At 46.4% G+C, this 18,405-nt stretch overlaps 1 protein-coding gene across 3 annotated transcripts in view; it reads right to left on the bottom strand.

The window, feature by feature from the left end:
* Nucleotides 1–18,405, bottom strand: part of ANKHD1 (ankyrin repeat and KH domain containing 1) — a 1,478,908-nt gene that overhangs the window by 1,206,471 nt on the left and 254,032 nt on the right. For all 3 annotated transcript variants that reach the window (XM_086931463.1, XM_086931465.1, XM_086931464.1), the window contains exon 6: nucleotides 6,847–7,080. In XM_086931463.1, the coding sequence (XP_086787589.1) occupies nucleotides 6,847–7,080 (234 nt within the window). The remainder of the gene's footprint in view (nucleotides 1–6,846; nucleotides 7,081–18,405) is intronic.

The raw sequence follows: 18,405 nt of genomic DNA, 5'->3' as shown, positions 1-18,405 counted from the left end.
GTGAGTTTTACTTTTCACAGGTTCCAGTAGGTACAAGGAGGCTGATGGACATGTCACGTTTGTGTGGCGCGGGACAGAATCGAACACATTCTTGTAATGTGCAAAATCCGGTGCCATAGCGAGCTACCCAATAGCAAATGGTTTATCAGCTGTCGGCCTTATAATTTAGCAGGCAACCGGAAGCAATCTACAGAGCTTTGAAATGGAACGGACACAACAGAGTGGTTCATTTGCAGACACCAGTGAGTCGCTCGCACGCGCACATACAAAGCTAAGACTTTACCAGTTCTTTTTAGGTTTTTATTTTGGCTGAATTAACTTTACCGTATTAACACAAGCAATGTCTGTAAGTGACGTTAGACGGTTCGCGCAGTGATGCTTGGCCGTGCGCACTGCCCTAGCTCCAGCTAAAAGGGGCTGTGCACGGGTGGAGGCCCTGTCTCAGCAGCTGTGGAACCGGAGAGGCAGCCGCGATCGCTGCGCAGGTGAGAGGTGAATGGGGGGGGGGGGGGGGTGTCGGCCATCATGGAGGGATTTAGTATGTGGGCACGAGTAATTGACAGGGGAGATTTACTTGGTCGGGCCGGTGCTGGTGTGCTGTGACTTCGGTGCATGCACGTTGACGGGCCGTGGTTTGCAAGGGAGACAGGAGATGGGCACAGCGAGCGCATGACCTGATCAGATTCCGGAGGCTGTGCGTGCCCATCTCATGTCTCCTGAGCCAGTGACTATAGGTCTCTGGCGAGACCTGGCGAGACCTAAAAAAGGAATGTTCATTTGCCAACTCGCTATATAATAACACTCTCTCCGAACTTACGCATAAAAAAATATTAATACAATAAGATTCTGAGAGATAGAGCAGGTGTTTGGATAAATAAATTCAAAGGTCTTAAACTATGCGAAGCTAAAAAAGCTGGCAAGATGCTAGCCTCCTACATCAAACACAAACAAAACCAAAACAGAATCAAATAAATTAAGGATTAACAAAACTTAACCCATACTAATCTAAGGAAGATACTTTATCATTTCAAGAGTTTTTATGAATCTCTACATCGTAATGATCAATCCTTTGATCCAGTGAAATGTAAATCTTACCACAAAAATACTAAACTTCCCCAACTGTCAGAGGAAGGTAAACTAGCTCTACGTAAACTGATTTCTCACACCAAAGTATCCAAAGCAATTAGTAATTTAAAAAACAATAAATCCCCCGGCCCAGACTGCTTTACAGCAAAATTCTACAAGCCTTTCTCTGATCTGTTACAACCTACACTTCTGTCCCTATTCAACCATATTGCTGGTTCAGGTGTGGTCATAGGCACGATGTCTGAAACCAACATCATTGTGATTCCTAAAGAGGGGAAAGACCCTACCATTTCAAAAGATTTTAGACCGATCTCCTTAATAAACCTAGACTGCAAAATATACACGAAAATCCTAGCCACTAGACTTAATGTATACCTCCCCAGACTTATAAGCCACTCCCAAGTAGGCTTTCTCAAACACTGTATATCAAATGACAATACAAGTCTCTTATGCCACGTTACAGATAAAGCAAATAAATCCCCCTCCGTTGCCATAACACTCGATGCAGAGAAAGTGTTTGACAGTTTCTTGGGCTTTCCTACACCAATGCATGGAATCTTTTGATCTGGGAGTTAGCTTCATCAATATGGTTATGGCTCTATAAAAATCCAACCGCTCGCATCTCAATTTATGGATCACTTTCACAACCACTCACCCTCCAACTGGGAACAAGACAAGGTTGTCCCCTTTCCCCCTCACTATTTCTTTTAGCTCTAGAACCCCTGGTAACAGACATAAAACAAAACCCTGCAATCAAGGGAGTAGAATTTAAGGAAAAATGCATCAAACTGGCTGCATACGTCAATGATATCCTAATAATGACAGAGGACCTTGGTCCCTCTATGCAAGCCCTGATATCTAGCAAAGATCCGTACTCCTTACACACAGGATACAAACTTAACAGAGATAAATCAGAGGTGAAACCCGTAAATCTTCACTGTAAGAAAGAGGCGCTAGGCTCATCTGGTCTATCCTGGCAAACTGGTTATATAAAATATCTGGGCATCGGATCAGACCTGATTGACACCATTAAACACAATGAATCTATTACTTTCGACAAGACTAATAAACTACTAGCCGCATGGTCCCCCAAATTCATCACTTGGTGGGGCAGAATCAAAACCATAACAATTATGATCAACCCTATAATCAATTACCTCATCAGTATGCTTCCCCTGCTACTCTCAGAGGACTTTCACCACAAACTAGAGTAAGATATCTCTAAATGCATTTGGCAGGACAATAAAGTCAGAATAGCCTTGCAAAAACTCAGACTACACAACTCGTGGGGGTACAACCTAGCCAATTTCAAGGACTACCAATCCGCCTTTTGGCAAAACAGGGCTCACATTGAATCCACCCCTGTGTGACTACACCAAAATTTGGCTAGAAATACAACTCATCCTCAAACAACCATAATCCGCTAACACTACTAACGACCAACACCAAACCCCTCGACAGACTCCAAACATTTTCCGAAACACAGTTCCCTATTAAGAATAGATAAAAATATATCAGTTGGAATGAAACTTTCCAATTTCGCCTCACTTTGGACCAACCTCACAATAAATATAACGGAAAAACGCTGTACCACCAAACATGGATTGACCAGGGCATCTTCTTCCCCAGCAGCTAGGCTCCACCACACAAAGCCTTGCCTTCGCCGAGCTCCAAACAAAATGCCATCTAGAAAAAATAGAGTTCCACTACTTCCTTAAAATCAAAGAGGCCAAGACAAATTTGAAGGTTCATAAAAACACCATCCCTACCAAATCGTATTCTGTAAATTAACAAATCTGGCCACCAAGTTTCCTACCTTTACAAACTCCTACGTCCCAAATTGTCGCAACTAAACAAGGACCTAACAACTTTTTGGGAAAACCACTCTTCCAAGGCCATAGTAACAACAGACTGGTCAAGTATCTAGAAGCCAGTCACTTATCAAAATATCCCCCTTGTACTTTCAGAAACTAAATTCTGGCTCCTTCAGAGCGTTCTGGACCCCTGCCCACTTACACTCACTGAAAATTCTAGCTAACCCTACATGCTGGAGCTGCAAGGAAGAGATGGGTGATAATACTCACCTCATTCTACACTGCAAAGTCCTCTCACATGTTTTGGATAAGGTTTTCTCCTTTCTGTCAGGCCTATTCAAATGCTCACATACCTAGAGTATCCAAGGGTCTACAACAGTATTCTGGACACTATAAAGTCTAGAGAGAAAAAACAACAATGAGACAATCGCCCCAAAAGAAAGGAAACATATTCAATACATTTCCGGATTCCCATCACTCACCAACCTGGTGACATGCTTCATCATCTGGGTCTCCTCTTAAAGTCACACTAGTGACACTAGGGGCTACAATCATATCATAATGACGGGGAGCCAGAGGATGTTTTCATATAGCAGTTCTAACTTATTAGCCTACCAGATGAGAGTAGTTGAGTGTATGGGAACTAAGTGCAGTGCATAGCTGATAAGTGAAGTTAAAATGGAGTTGCTACAGACCCCATATTTATTAGTCTTCAGCAATTCAAATTAAAAACAGTTTAAAAAGACAGTTTTACTAAATAGCTGTCTAAGATTATAAAGTGGTCAATATGTTTTGGGACACTCCGACACCATTCGGTCTAGTGCCTTCGTCAGGACCCACCCAATACTTGCTACTGCAATAGTGTGAAAGAGAAAAATATATTATAAAAAAAGTAATTATATAATTACTAGTACAATAGAAATGGTTGGTAACGATACAACTAAATCACCTCTTATGTAGAGTGTACATGACATTGCAAGGAAGCTACCTCACCTCACCTGGCAACAGCTCAGGAAAAAATTCAAATGCCACCCAAAAAAATAATCTGCACAACTCATTAAAGGCTTTCTCGACAATAACTTAGCCAACACCGCAGATAGCGCCCTGTGACCTACTACTTACATCTGCGATCAAAATAGTCCTATCCAACTGGAAAAATACACACAAAGTCTCCTTTAGCAGTTGGATCAAATGGGTCTCTCATATTAGAGTTGCAGGCAACATTTCCTCTCAGCATTCACTTTGAAAGTCTATCCCCAAATCCATTTGTGTCACCCTAGATAATTACTTTGCCACGGAAAAACCTCCTTAGACACAATCGTGCTCAAAACTCCTTCAAGCCCAAAACTTTGCGAAGACCTCTCGCTCTCATCCGCTGCATGCTTCCCTCTGGACTTCTATCCCTTTCATCTCTACCTTTTGCCTAATGCTAGAGCCCTCACGCCTACGAGCCTATACCATTTCCCGGCTCAATGTACCCACAACATAATAGAGCTGCCATAAACAAATATGGTACTTAATCCTATACCGCACTGGTCTATACCGCTGCCTATTGTATACACACCATTGCCTTAACAACCAAGGTCTCCTCCAAATGCTCCCAGCAGTCTACCAAGTGTCACTGTTAAAGAGTCTGCAGAGATTAAGCCTTTTACCAATGTTTAAGCTCCTGTTTAATAGGCATGCATAGACAACTCCCTCTGCATCCCTTCTTTTTCTATTTGGCTTTTCTTTCCTTTTTGTTTTACTTTGTAGGGGCGTTTGTTCTCTGTATAACCGATTTGAATATTTACCTTATGTTGTCCATTAAGTATGCTATGTACTTTATTGGATTATTGTATTATTTCATACTTATATCTCAATTTAAAACCCAATAAACGTTTTTGAAATTAAGAACGGTTGGTAATGAGCTTTCCCTCCAACAATTTCCTGCCCCCTTTTCTGTGTTCCTCTGGGAAGTGTTGGAGGAGTCTCTCCATTTCGTCCCAGTGGGCTCGGTCAGATCTAGCTAATAGAGCCTTGCTGTTGGCTACGCGCCAATGGTTAGCTGCTTGTACAGCTACATGATTCCCGGAAGCATCCATTAGTTTAGACTCTTTCTCTGGAGGTGGTGCATCTACTGATGTTTGGGAGTTAGCCCTTTTTCTCGCATTAGAGACTACGAGAGTCCGGGATTAACGGACCTCTAATATAGACCATGGTCGAGGAGGTAGAGGCAGGCTAAACTTTCAGAGCAGAGCCGGAGGGCGGGGCTTTAGAGTCCGTTTTTTGGTGAGCGCCATGGCCTTTCTGCAGTGGCAGACCGTAAGCAGTTTTTTCAGTTTGAGCTGATTTTTTGGGCTTTGGATTAGGGGTACAAGTACTCACTGTCCGATGCTTCTGTGCGTGCTGAAGAATGGCTAAGTCCCGGTGGGACTAGGTCTTGGATTCCTCTTGTGCTGCTGAAGCTTCCTCCTGTTGTCCGGTACATCGTCTGCTTGCCTACTCTGCATTTCTGGGCATCGAGCACATCGGTCTTGAAGAGTCTTTTTTAAATCTAAATGACTTGCAGGCCTCCCAGCTTTCCTCTATGATCAGGCGAGAGGCATTACTTGCAAATGGAGTGTTGGGGTTACTTTGAGTAACATTTCGGACAGAAGCAGAAAGGAGTTTGTTCCATTAGCAGGTCATTCGCCGAAGGACATTGGAAGCGGAGAAAAGGGAGGCCCAGCCGGGTATGGCCCTTGAAGCCAAGAAGCGAGCTGAAGACCCGCTAAGCAGAAGAGTGATCGGTCGGACGCAATGAAACGACACAATCGAGATAATACCGTTGAATCGAGATCTACTAGATGACCGAAGGGGCCCGATGAGTCTCGGAGCGCGAGAGATTACATACTAACCTGTAAAAACACTATCTGAAGATGGCGTCTATGACCATGCGCAGTATTACCAAGAGGAGGAGTCAAACAGCCTTGTGACACAAAGAAAACTTTTGGGAACAAAAACAACTTGCAATCATCCGAACCCAACACTAGATGGCGGAGTTATACAAAGCATGTGTATCTACAGCACACACGTCTCGAACTTATATTTCCCCACAAAGAGAAACAGGAAGTAAGTGTCTGTGTCAAAGTCTACCGCCCCATGCCTCCACTAAGGCTCCTTCTAATATATTAGAAGCAGTCACCCATCCTTCAAAGGCCTTAAGCATTTTATTTTCAAAGACAATTCATGTCAGAGTGAACTCTAGCTCATGGCCTCCAATCACAGCAACCCCAAATTTACCATCTAGGCTTGCTAAAGTTTATTTGGGATGTAGAGCCCTTTACCAAGCCCTTCACCCCCTCCAAACACACACACATGCATTTATTTGGGTTCCTGAGGTATCCGAGTATAACATGACCCACCACGTAAGAGGGAAACACACGGAGCACTGCCCTTCTGGCACTGATGCTTCTTTTCCTAAACCGTGGAGGGGCAATTATGGGTGATGCTAGGAGGGTTTCCTCATTGGCAAATAGGCTTACGAGGTGGATTAGTCTCATCACCAAGATGTTATAGTGCAGCATTATGCCTGCAAAGTATTGGAGATTATTTCTGAAGTCCTCAAGCCTTTTAGGCAACTGTATTCCTGGCATTGACATTGCTGCTCATTACCACCCATTATCCTCTTTGCGCTACCTGCCTACACGAACGACCAGAAGATAGCCAGGAATTGTTACATAAGTTGTCTTTGAGGGCATTCGCCAAAAAAAACTCTTGTAACTTAAGTTGAAGCATTTATCTAGAGGGTAGGAATGGGGTGTCACATAAGAGGGGGGGAGTTTGCTGCTTTCACCAACTGGTGTAAAATGTAGTTGCAATGCAAATCGTTGTTAACAAAACAATAAGGACCCGAAAGTCAGTACTTCACATTCAAAACATTTTCAAATACCAGAATTAGAATTTTATTCTTTATAAATGTTACCTTTATAACAGGCCAAAGTAAGTGCACTTTCTTTGAACTCATTGGAATGAGTATTGATGCCTGCACCATGTTCCAGTAGTACACGTGCAACCTCAACATGACCAGCACTGGCTGCTTCCATTAAAGGAGTGTGTCCATTTTCATTATGATCTTCAATATTTGCTTCAGCTTTTAGTAATACTTTGATTACATCTACAAATCCACCAGCACAGGCGTACGTTAGAGCTGTGTTTCCTTACAGAAAAGAAAAAAAACATTAATCAGACTTAATTAAATTTCCTATAACTACTAGGTTAAATGCCAGGTGTACAAGTTTCTTGATTTCGCCAGTCTTGCAGCTTGTCGTTTCTTACCTCTAGACTCGACAACCTCTGTATTATTAAATGAGACACTTTAACACTGCAGCACATTTCTCAGCATAACATATCAATAATGGAAGATTGTGTGACAATGTGTGTGCCCAGACCCTTCCCCACCTCCAATTTCAACAGGCCCCAACTTTGACATTGAAACTCTTATCTCCATCTATATCAACATATCATCCAGGATCTACAATAAAGATCACCTAGAGGATTTGTAGAGTTAACGATATATACAATCACCCCTTCCTCCAAACATTAAGAAGGATGTTAAAGCACCCAGCAGGGTGCAGTTGGGAAGAGTGGGGATGAGTACAACTGTTACAGAAACAACATAGCATGCATTACGGAGTACACATTAGACAAACCACCAAGGGGTGCCACCACAACACAATAAGGATGCTCAACATGAATCAGTTCATGTCCACTTCTCATTCCAGAGCACTGGATGTAAACAGTACTGGATGTAAATAACTTAGTATGCCTTACCATCCATTTTATAAAAGGACTCATTTATTTAATCCTTATGCAGGGGTTTACTTTTGCACAGCAAAAGAAAAATACAGCCCTCCTAGGCAGACAATAGGTTCAGCAATCCTGTCCCTGGAATCTAGTCAACAAGGTGTATCATGGTCTGACTGACCTAAACATCTGACCTGTAGCCCCTAAACATCTGACCTGTAGCCCCCATACATACTACCCAACAACTGCCATGGGAGCACTTACATCAGTAGCATGATAAAATGAAGACATGCTTTCCTTAAACATGAACACTCTGGAATACAAAAGACAATTAGGGACGCTACGCAAGCCTTCAATGTCAGTATGTTAGAATTAGGCCCATCTAAAGGCCTGTTAAGCTCGGACTGCTTTCATCTGGTTCAGATACAAGTTAGGAACCTCTCAATCAGAAAGGTTGTGAATGATTACTTGGAAGGAACATCGAAACAAATCACTTCAGAAGAGGAAAATGCTACTTACCAGTATTCATCTGTTCTTGGCATGTAGAGCTGCAGATTTCTATACTTTGCATTAGATCGCCTCCTGGTGCTGGGCTCGGATGATTGCATGTTGTTGTCGTCTTGGAAGAAGTCTTTGTAGTCACGAGATAGGTCACTTCTCCCTTGGACGATAGTGCACATGGGCATCAGCTCCATCCTTAGATTGTTATCTAATTATGATAAAACTGGAACAGATACAGGTCACGGGGAGGCGGGAGGGCGTGTAGGAATCTGCAGCTCTTCATGCCAAGAACAGATGCCTACTGGTAAGTAGCATTTTCCGTTCGAGGCATATGAGATGCAGATTCTACACTTTGCATCGATTGTGGAGCAGTGTCTCCTCTAGCGGTCGTCACCAGTATCCGTTGCAGTAGTTTGAAAGAGAGTTTTGAGGACAGCTTGGCCTACTGCAGCTTGCTGCTAGGCTTGCACATCAACACAATAGTGCTTCTTGAAGGTGTGTGTTGTAAACCATGTTGCTGCCTTGCATATGTCTTCTACGGGAATGTTCCCTAAGAAAGCCATGGAGGCTCCTAGTTTGCGTGTGGAGTGCGCTCTAGGAGGAACTGTTAATGTGCGTTTTGCCTTGTGATAGCATATTTGAATACATTTAACAATCCACCTTGCAATTCCTGATTTAGAAATGAGGTTGCATTTATGTGGTGGAGAAAAAGCTACAAATAGTTGCTATGTTTTGCAAAAGGATTTAGTACTATCTATGTAATAGAGAAGAGCTCTTTTGTTTGCTGTGTGAATGTCTGCTCTGACTGCAGCAAGTTCGAGTTGGATCGCGTTCGTGGATTTTTTGGTAGTTTTAGCTAGGTCGTGGACTTCAGCCAGTTTTTTGAATATGCAGTCCAGTGTGCTGCTGATGTCGGATTTTTGTTTTATGGGTGATTCTGAGACGCTTTGAGGTTTTGTTTTTTTCGGCTGTTTCCCTTCATTGCCGGCCATTTTAGCTATGCCCCACAGTGACACTGTTGGTGTAGAGCTCTTTCCGTCTTCTCTTTTCCTTGCCCACCTCAAGATCGCTGTGTTGATGCTGCTGTCACGTACTATTCCTCCGTCCGTGTGATGGCAGGTCTACGTGCGCTTTGTGAGCGCCTTTGTAGTTGTTTATTTCATCCGCGCTTACGCTGCTCCTTGCTGGGCGGGCCTGCTCAAGATGGCGGCGCCCTTTAGTTACTTTCGATTTCACCCTCCGCTGAACTGGGCTGAGTGCTACCACCGTGACTGTTTCTATTGTTTTCTCCTTTAAGTCGCGCAGGTAGTAGCTGCTGGTAAAACAAGTTTGGCACGCTCGGTCTGCCGATTAGCACCTCTGACCGCCTGGGTACGTTTTAAGCTATCTGGCTTTCAGACCGCCCCAAGATGACTGCGCCCTGCCGTTCCGTTTCGATTTCTGAATGCTGTTGTTGTACTTGGTTTAGCCCTTTACGAAGTCTTGGTTGTGATGGTATGTCGCTCGGGGTAGGGTGGGGTGGGGGTATGGGAAGAGTCAAGCACTGACCTCGTGATGGTGCTCTTCGGACCGGTTTAGTCTTTTGCCTAGTGCTCCCGATGGATCACCGTCTTGCTCGACCTCTTAAACCGCCGCCGCCATTTTGGTCTCCTCCTCTCCATTACGCTCACATCAAACGGACGCCATTTTTGGGATAGCAAGGAAAAACCACAACCTGCAGTGGAACAGACACAAAATTATCCTCACACAGGACTACTTAAAAACCACTGTCGACATCAGGAAAGGCTTCTGAGCCCAAAGAGAGAGGCTACGGAAAGAGCATCACTTTTTCATTCGCCGGTCCGACAAGATTCAGAATAAGCAACAAAGGAGTCACACTAACCTTCGAAGACCCAATGGAGCTTGCACGATATCTAGAGGGTCCAGCCACACAGGTAATGGAAATGACAACCCCAACAAGCAAGAGGAGCGCCTCACCAGACCATTCTACAAAAGTTAGACCCACAAGATGCCAATCGTCAGTATGGCGGAACTTAACCAAAACCCAAGAACTAAGATCACACAACTCACACGGAATAATTGCGAACACGACAACACCTCTAGACTATCAAAAAAGGAATATCTACCTCATGAACGCACCAAGACTGCAACCTTTGCACAGCAGAAACTACCTCACTGAAAAGCCGCTGGGGACACAGCAGGGCACAGACTTACAAACCGATGCTCAGGGATGGAAAAGGCAGACGGAACCGATCATAAGAACGCCTATATCCTTTACCCACGCGCGGGGGTGTTACTATAGAGATAAATGTAACGGACATACCTATCCTTTAATGCTGCACGCTTAATAATATGCGCAGTATATCTGCGAGTTTCGACTATCCTGGCATGTAGCGGGGCGGGAGGGACCTTGCTGGCGCACGTCTACTGTACAACATAGTTGCGGGGTGGGGTGGGAGGAGGGGGAAGGGGAGAGGAGGGGGGTTTCAGTGTACATAATGTTCGTCCTGTCTGTATCGTCAGTTCATTTTGTCTCGTCCACGTCCTCGTCTTTGTCCATACCAAATGCCCAGTTAGATCGTCCAAAAGCAACCACCACAACAGACATGTCCTATCTATAACACATGACACTAAGTAACAGAAATGCACTGCAGGCTGACCTAAAGATAGTCTCCCTCAATGTCAAGGGTCTAAATCACCCGATTAAGAGGAAAAAAAATACTTGACTACCTGGCTAAGACCAAAAGGGACGTCATCCTATTTCAAGAAACCAAACTATCCAAGGAAGCAGGCAAGCTCAGGGCGAGAAGGATAGGTCAGGTAGCTTGCTCCCCGGCAATCGGCAAAAAAAGGGGCATCATCACCCTGATAAACAGCAAATCCAAGCTAACGATTGAGAAAGAACAGTGCGATGACCAGGGGAGACTAGTGATCAACAAAATGAGGAGTATCACCATTGGACAAAGGTGGTCCTAATGGAGAATGGGGAAAGAAATGAAGTTAAAAGGAAGTTTTTCCTTTTTTAGAAGACCCCTCACTCACCAACCTGGTTGGTGACATGCTTCATCATCGGGGTCCCACATGGACAGCCGAGTGCCATCCGGGGGTGCTGCGACACCTGATTACAGTGGAGCGGGTAATTTTTTCTCGAGTATAGTGCAAAAAGTGATTTACAAATGGTCACAGTCAGGCTGAGGTTCGCACTCTCCATACCTCCAACGACCAGTTTGCCTGCCGGCTGGAGGATTTTGAGAGCCGGGCGAGGCGCAACAACGTCCGTATCGTGGGGGTTCCGGAGAACTCTGCGGACGTCTCCACGGACCTTCTGGTGGAGGATCTGGTCCTTAAACATCTTGCACCTAAGGGCCTCAGCAACTTTTTTACCGTGGAGCGAGCACATAGAGTTCCCGGCGGGAAGCCCAAGCAGGGGGCCGCACCAAGACCTATCATCGCCAGGATTTTAAATTTCCGGGACCGGGACGCTATCCTGCAAGCTTCACGAACCACGGGTCCCACCAAATTTGACAATGCCTCGGTCAGTTTCTATCCAGACTTCACCCAGGCGGTGCAGAAACAACGCATGGGTTTCACCGGGGTGAAGAGACGGCTTAGAGATATGGGCCTAAAATATGCCATGCTTTTTCCTGCCCGACTGAGGATCGAGTATGAGGAGCGGGCGTTTTTTTTCGATCGCCCAGAAGTGGCCAGTGACTGGTTGGACACATTGCCATCAAATTTCACGAGCGGCGAGAGCTCGAGAGGTGCCGAGGGAGGCCTGGCTGAACAGGAGTAGTGAGTCTGCAGCGGCGAACTGGTTACTTTGGATTTCTAGCAGTGGCTTTTTAATAGACTTGCTTTATAATGTGGATACCTGGGGGTGGGGGGAATCGGGCCTCCTCTACCTCCTCTGGGGGCTTTCTCTCTCTTCTTGTAGGTTAGTTTAATGGGGTGACAGGCACACTGCAAGTTGGGGTGGCTTTCTGGTCTAATGCAGGGGTGCAGGGTGGGGGGGTGTGTTTTTCAGGGATCTTTGGGGGTGGTGGGGGGGTCTTTTCCTTTTTGTTTTGTTTGAGGCTGCTTTATATCCTGTTTGTTCTGTGTGCTTATTCCCGTGCGAGGGGGGCTGGGTGCTCAGTGCGGGGATGGGGGGGGGGGGGAGCTTAGGATGCTGAGTTGGAACGTTAACGGTCTTGGAGATAGAATAAAGCGGGGTATTGTATTGCAATATTTGAAACGCTGTAATCCAGATGTGATTTTGCTCCAGGAGACGCACTTGGTTGGAAATGCATGCCGCGCACTAAACAGACGTGGCTACCGTATGGTGGCACACTCAGGGTTCACATCTGGTTCGAGAGGGGTGGGGGTCCTGGTACGAACTTTCCTCCCCTTGGAGATAGATGACGTAGTGTTGGACGACAGGGGCCGCTATGCGGCTATTACGGGTCGGTGGGAAGGGAAAACGGTTTCCATCTGGTCTGTGTATGTCCCCCCTGGCCTACAGTCTACCACATTTGCTGATTTGGGAGATGTGATCCTGGGGCTTCCTGAAGGCATACTGGTAGTGGGTGGCGATTTTAACTCTGTAGTTAGTGGGGATGAGGATCGTAGCCCCCCCCAGGGCTCTGCCTGCGGCACAGCTCTGGCTCGGGAAGCTCCTGGATACGCTCGGGCTAGTTGACTGTTGGAGGCAGCTACACCCTGGTCAGCTCCAATATACTTTCTACTCAGGTGCGCACGGGAGTCTATCGAGATTAGATTATATTCTTATGCCAGCAGCGCGGATGGTCTCTGTGCGGGAGGTTAGGCACTTGGCCAGGGGGGATCTCTGATCACTCTCCGCTTTGGCTTACAGTTGACATGCAACTGGGTGCCGAGGGCCGTATTGCTCCGATCAACCCCTGGCACCTTCGTAACCCTAAAATCAGGCCAGAGGTAGTGAAATGTATGGACTACTACTTCGCTGAGAATGATGGATCGGTATCCTCCCCGGTTACATTATGGGAGGCCTAAAAACCAGTGATTTGTGGTTAAGTCTTGTCCCTCATTGCCAGCGAAAGGAGGCGTAAGAATGCCGCGGTGGTGTATCTGGAAAATGAGATCACTGACTTGGAGGGGCAGATGGAGTCCGGGGTCACTCCGGAGGTGATGCATTCTCTGGCCCTGAAACAATCTGATTATAAGGCGCTGGTCACTGATGCAGGCAAGGCGATGCACCGTGAGCAACAGGGGCGTTTGTATGATGTTGGTGATAAGGCGGGAAAGTTGATTGCATGGCTGGACAAAAAGGATAGATTGAACCGAGTGGTGCCTGTTGTTGAGCGTATGGATGGTGTGCGTGTCGTGGACCTGACTGATATAGTCCAAGCATTTGCCCATCACTTTTATGCGCCAGTCTCTGATAGGCCGGAAGAGGATTCGCATCTTTTGCTTCAAGACATCGCCCTTCCTAGCCTGTCTGATTCGGACAAGGAGCTTATGGATGCGGATTTCTCCACCGATGAAGTAGCGTTCGCTATTCATTTACTTCGTTCCGGGAAGGCCTATGGCCCAAATGGTATACCGGTGGAAATGTATAAACTATGGCCTGACAAAATGGCACCGTATCTTCGTCGGATGTTCCAGTCATCGCGAGATCTCGGCTCTCTTCCTCGAGATCAGAGATTGGCATCCATTGTGGTCATCCATAAAGATGGCAAGCCCCGTGATCATTGCTCATCGTATCGGCCGATTTCGCTCTTGAATGTTGAGCCCAAAATTCTCGCTAAACTTCTGGCAAATCGGGTGGTTACGGTGATTGCAGACTTGATCCATCCGGACCAATCTGGATTTATACCCCACCGAAATACCGCTCTCAATCTACGTCGCCTCCATGGTGCCTTAGCAAGGGCGGGGTCTCTTTGAGAGCCGGCCATTTTGGTTTCTCTTGATGCCTCGATGGCCTTCGACACGGTTGAGTGGCCATATTTGTGGGCTGCTCTTGCTAAGTTTGGTTTCGGCCCTAAATTCATTGGGTGGATTAGGCTTTTGTATGAGCAGCCGCTGGCACAGGTGGTGGTTAATGGTAGGGCTTCGGAACCCTTCACCCTCGGACGGGGAACGAGACAGGGGTGCCCCTTGTCGCCGCTCCTCTTTGCGCTTGCCCTTGAGCCCCTGGCTGCATGGTTGCGGTGGGAACCATCGCTTAAGGGCATCCGATGGTCGCCTGACTTCGAGGACCGGATATCACTCTATGCCGAGGATATATTGTTGTATCTTACCTCTCCTCGTAAGTCATTGGGCGTCCTGTTTGATGTGTTGCGCTCCTTTGGGAGGAATTCCGGTCTGGTCATTAACTGGGCCAAGTCCTGTATTTATCCACTCACGGACGATGAGCCTCTTCTTCCCCGCAATTGTCCGATACCGGTTTCTAGGGATGGCTTTAAATACTTGGGGATCTACATTTCACTGGACCCCAAAACCCGCTATGAGCGGAATTTGTTGCCTCCGCACTCCCGGCTTCGGTCAGATGTTGCGGCGTGGTGCAGCTTGCCACTCTACCCCTTGGGAAGGGCGGCCCTGTTCAAAATGATGTCTCTCCCCCGCTTCTTGTATGCCATTCAAAACACACTTGATTTGGTACCTGCCAGCTATTTCCGAGAGATTGAGGGCTTGCAGAGGCGGTTGGTATGGGGTGGGCGACCACGTATCGCACTGGCGAAATTGACTTTGCCATGGTACGATGGAGGTATCGCGTTGCCCGACATCAAGCGCTACTACTGGGCTTCCCAGTTGAGTGCTGTGAACCACGCTATGTACGGCCTTGTCCCGAACCCCGCTTTTGAGATGGACAGATGGCAACTCCCCGGGGGGGAATTCCAATCGAGCGCTCTATTCTAGAGCCGACCGGAAGCACCTCACAGGCCCTAATGCAGTGGCGGTGCGAGTTTGGGGAAGCGCGACCGCCGCCACGGGATGGACGGATAAATTGACGAAATCGACCCCATTGTACGCTGCGGAAGCGCTAGGTGACCTGTGGGCGTCGAACGGTTTTGACAGATGGGATCTCATCGGTATCAGCAGGGTGGGCGACCTCTGGGCCAAGGGCAAAGTTAAGACCTTCGAGGCACTCCAGTGGGAATATAAACTGAGCGACAGGGAATATTACCGGCACCTCCAAGTCAGCCATGCGATTAACTCGGTTTTCCCGGCTGACACTTCTATCCCGGAGTACTCCCCTCTTGAGGATAGAGTGCTTGATGGATACGTCCCCGACAGCACTATATCTCTCATTTATAAGAAACTGATCAACGATCGCTCGGATCTCCTTCTGCAACTGCGGAACGCTTGGACCAGTGACGGGTTAGAACTGGACGATGAAGACTGGCAGGCGGCGATATCTTCCCCTAAGGAGGTTGCGATTCCGGCACGTCTTAGGTTGGTGCAACCCAAAATACTGCATCGGGTATATGTCACGGGCCCACGACTGATACATATGGGTTTTTCTGTGGATGGATTGTGTAGGCGCGGATGTGGTATGCTGGCTACTTTTTTGCACATCCTCTGGGAATGCCTGGAGGTGGCGACGTTTTGGCGCAGAGTGCATGCGGTTATGGGTGAAGTGACGGGGGTTGTGTTGTTGCCCGATGCCAGACGTTGTCTGTTGAATGTCTGGGAACCAAATGACTGTACTGTTGCTCAAACTCAATGGGTCACATTGGGTAATATGGTTGCTAAACGGGCCATAGCCCAGTTATGGGGTTCCCCAAGGCCGCCGACGCTCCTAACGTGGAAAGAAAATATGGACTGGTCCATGTTCAGAGAGAAAACTGTATATGTTTACCGCAGCAGACCCAAGAAATGGGGTAGGATCTGGGGTCAATGGAACGCATGCCGTGGAGAGATTTGCACCCCCCCCCATTCACCGACCTTCCGGATCCGCTTCTTCTCCCTTGGCCGTGCGTTCCCTGTACTTAGTTTTTGTTGACTACACTGTATTGTTTTTCTCCTCTCTTATATTGTAACACGTCTTTCGCCCGTCTCCCACTGCCATGAGGGACAGCCAGTTTTTACACAGCAATGCCTCGATCTTTTTTGTGTTTTGTTTGTGGTTTTATTTATATAAAGTTAAATGTGAAACCTTTCACTGATCCTAGTTATACCACCTGCTTCTACATGATCACCAAATATCGCTGCCGGACCCCCGGGTTGTCGGCTGAAGAGCTGTGTATTTTGATGTTGATGTTGTTGTGTTTGACTGACCAGCCTCCATGGTTGTAGGTCTGTAACTGTCTTTCTTTACATAATAAAGGTTTTAAAAAAAAAAAAAATGGTCACAGTATTCCTTCAAAAAAACTTTAATATGACGTTACTGGACAATAATAAAAACAGATCAAGATGTTAGAGTAGGCTAAATTGACCGACTATATCTATGTGAAAGTGATAGGGTCTACATGTTTCAACCTGTGTTGGAGATTCCCAGGTTTTCGTCAGGACCAGAGTGAAAGAAGAAGGAACCTGGGCGGTATGCACACGCTAAGGTGCACCCAACCCTCGGCCCTTTGGACCTAGCTGTTAGTCAGGCAGAATAACATCCAGATTCTGGAGTCAGGAAAAAATAAAAACTCACTAATCGAGTTGGTTGTGCCTCATAGGAAACCAGGACAGGCTGGTATTTCCATGTCTATTGCGACTGGATTGTAGAAGAGGCCGTTATGCCTAAACCCTGTCCTCTGGATCCTCGAGGGTGGCCCGGTAAGCAGCCTCCGGGACATGCATACATGGAGAAAACTAGGATTCTCATATCCAGCTCAGCTGGAAGAGGAAGGGTCGCCCCACACTTTCAACAGCCTGAAAACTCGCCATGACCTCCCAGACATGAAACTATACAACTTCTTAGCAATCAAAACAGCCCTAACAAAATCGAAACTAACCAAACAAACCCTCAATCTGTCAGTATATGGAAAACATAAACAGAACAGGCCACCAGGTCTCACACTTGTACAAGCTCCTCCGTCCAGTATCCTCCACATTAACGCAAAGAACACCAGCTGCTGGGAAACACAGCTAGGCTCCAACCTCACAGAACTTCAAACCTTCTGGGTGGCCCCATAAAAAAAACAGGATATCCCCAGTGTTAGCGCAGACTAAATTCTGGCTTTTACACCAAGCATACTGGACCCCAGCTCGCCTAGCATCATTAGGCCTGAGAGACAATGACAGCTGCTGGAACTACGGCGCAGTAAGGGGAGACCTCGCACACCTCATCTTCCACTGTAGTAAAGTCAGCAAATTCTGGGGGAAGGTGCTCAGCTTAATCAACAAGGCCCTATGTTGTACTCTAGTACAGACATTTGCCAAAACCACCACTGCTCACATCACAACAGACTTAGCCACACAACAAGATAGAAACCTCTTGGACTTCCTCCTGACGACAGCAGTCAAAACAGTGCTAGCCAATTGGAAGGACACCACCAAAGCCACATTCAAGGGGTGGCTAACTGGGTCACATTTCTCAGAGGGGCAGACATCACTGCACTAAGACAGACACCAGGGAGAAATCCCAACCGAGGAACGTGGTGAACTTCCTCAGTTCATACAAACCTCCATAAACAACTGTAGACGCCCGATCAGCTATACGCAACCCAACGGGGATGAGGGGATCTAACACCAAACCACCGCCAAACACTTCTATGTTTTGTTTTTACGTCGCATGCTCAACTGCGACACACGCCCAGACGCAAAAACCTACATGTTCAATGTTAAATGTTATATGTTCCTTGCAAAAACTGTGGGGCAGACACCACTGCAAATCGTTCATCCCTACATGTATGCCCATGAAACCTCTTATTCGTTATATGTCACAGCGTATTTTGTAATGTGTAAATACCAATAAAAATATTAAATAAAATTTAAAAAAAGAAGAGCTCTTTTGACATCTAGTGTGTGTAGAGCACTCTCTGCTACTGAGACTGGGTTTTGGAAAAACACTGGTAACTCTACAGATTGTTTTAGATTAAAAGGAGAAATTATTTTAGGAAGGAATTTAGGATTAGTCCTTAGACACACTTTGTTACGATGTAATTGTAAGAATGGTTCTTGTATAGTGAAAGCTTGAATCTCACTAACGCTTCTAAGAGAGGTAATAGCAATGAGGAAAGCTGTTTTCCATGTGAGAAATTGCAGAACACATTTGTGTAAAGGTTCAAAAGGGGGTCCCATGAACCTGGTAAGAATAATGGTTAGGTTCCACACTGGAGAG

The sequence above is a fragment of the Lissotriton vulgaris genome, chromosome 7 (genome assembly GCF_964263255.1).
Source record: "Lissotriton vulgaris chromosome 7, aLisVul1.2, whole genome shotgun sequence".
Taxonomy (NCBI): domain Eukaryota; kingdom Metazoa; phylum Chordata; class Amphibia; order Caudata; family Salamandridae; genus Lissotriton; species Lissotriton vulgaris.
Note: the sequence above shows the minus strand (reverse complement) of the source record. Positions and strands in the feature narration are given on the sequence as shown.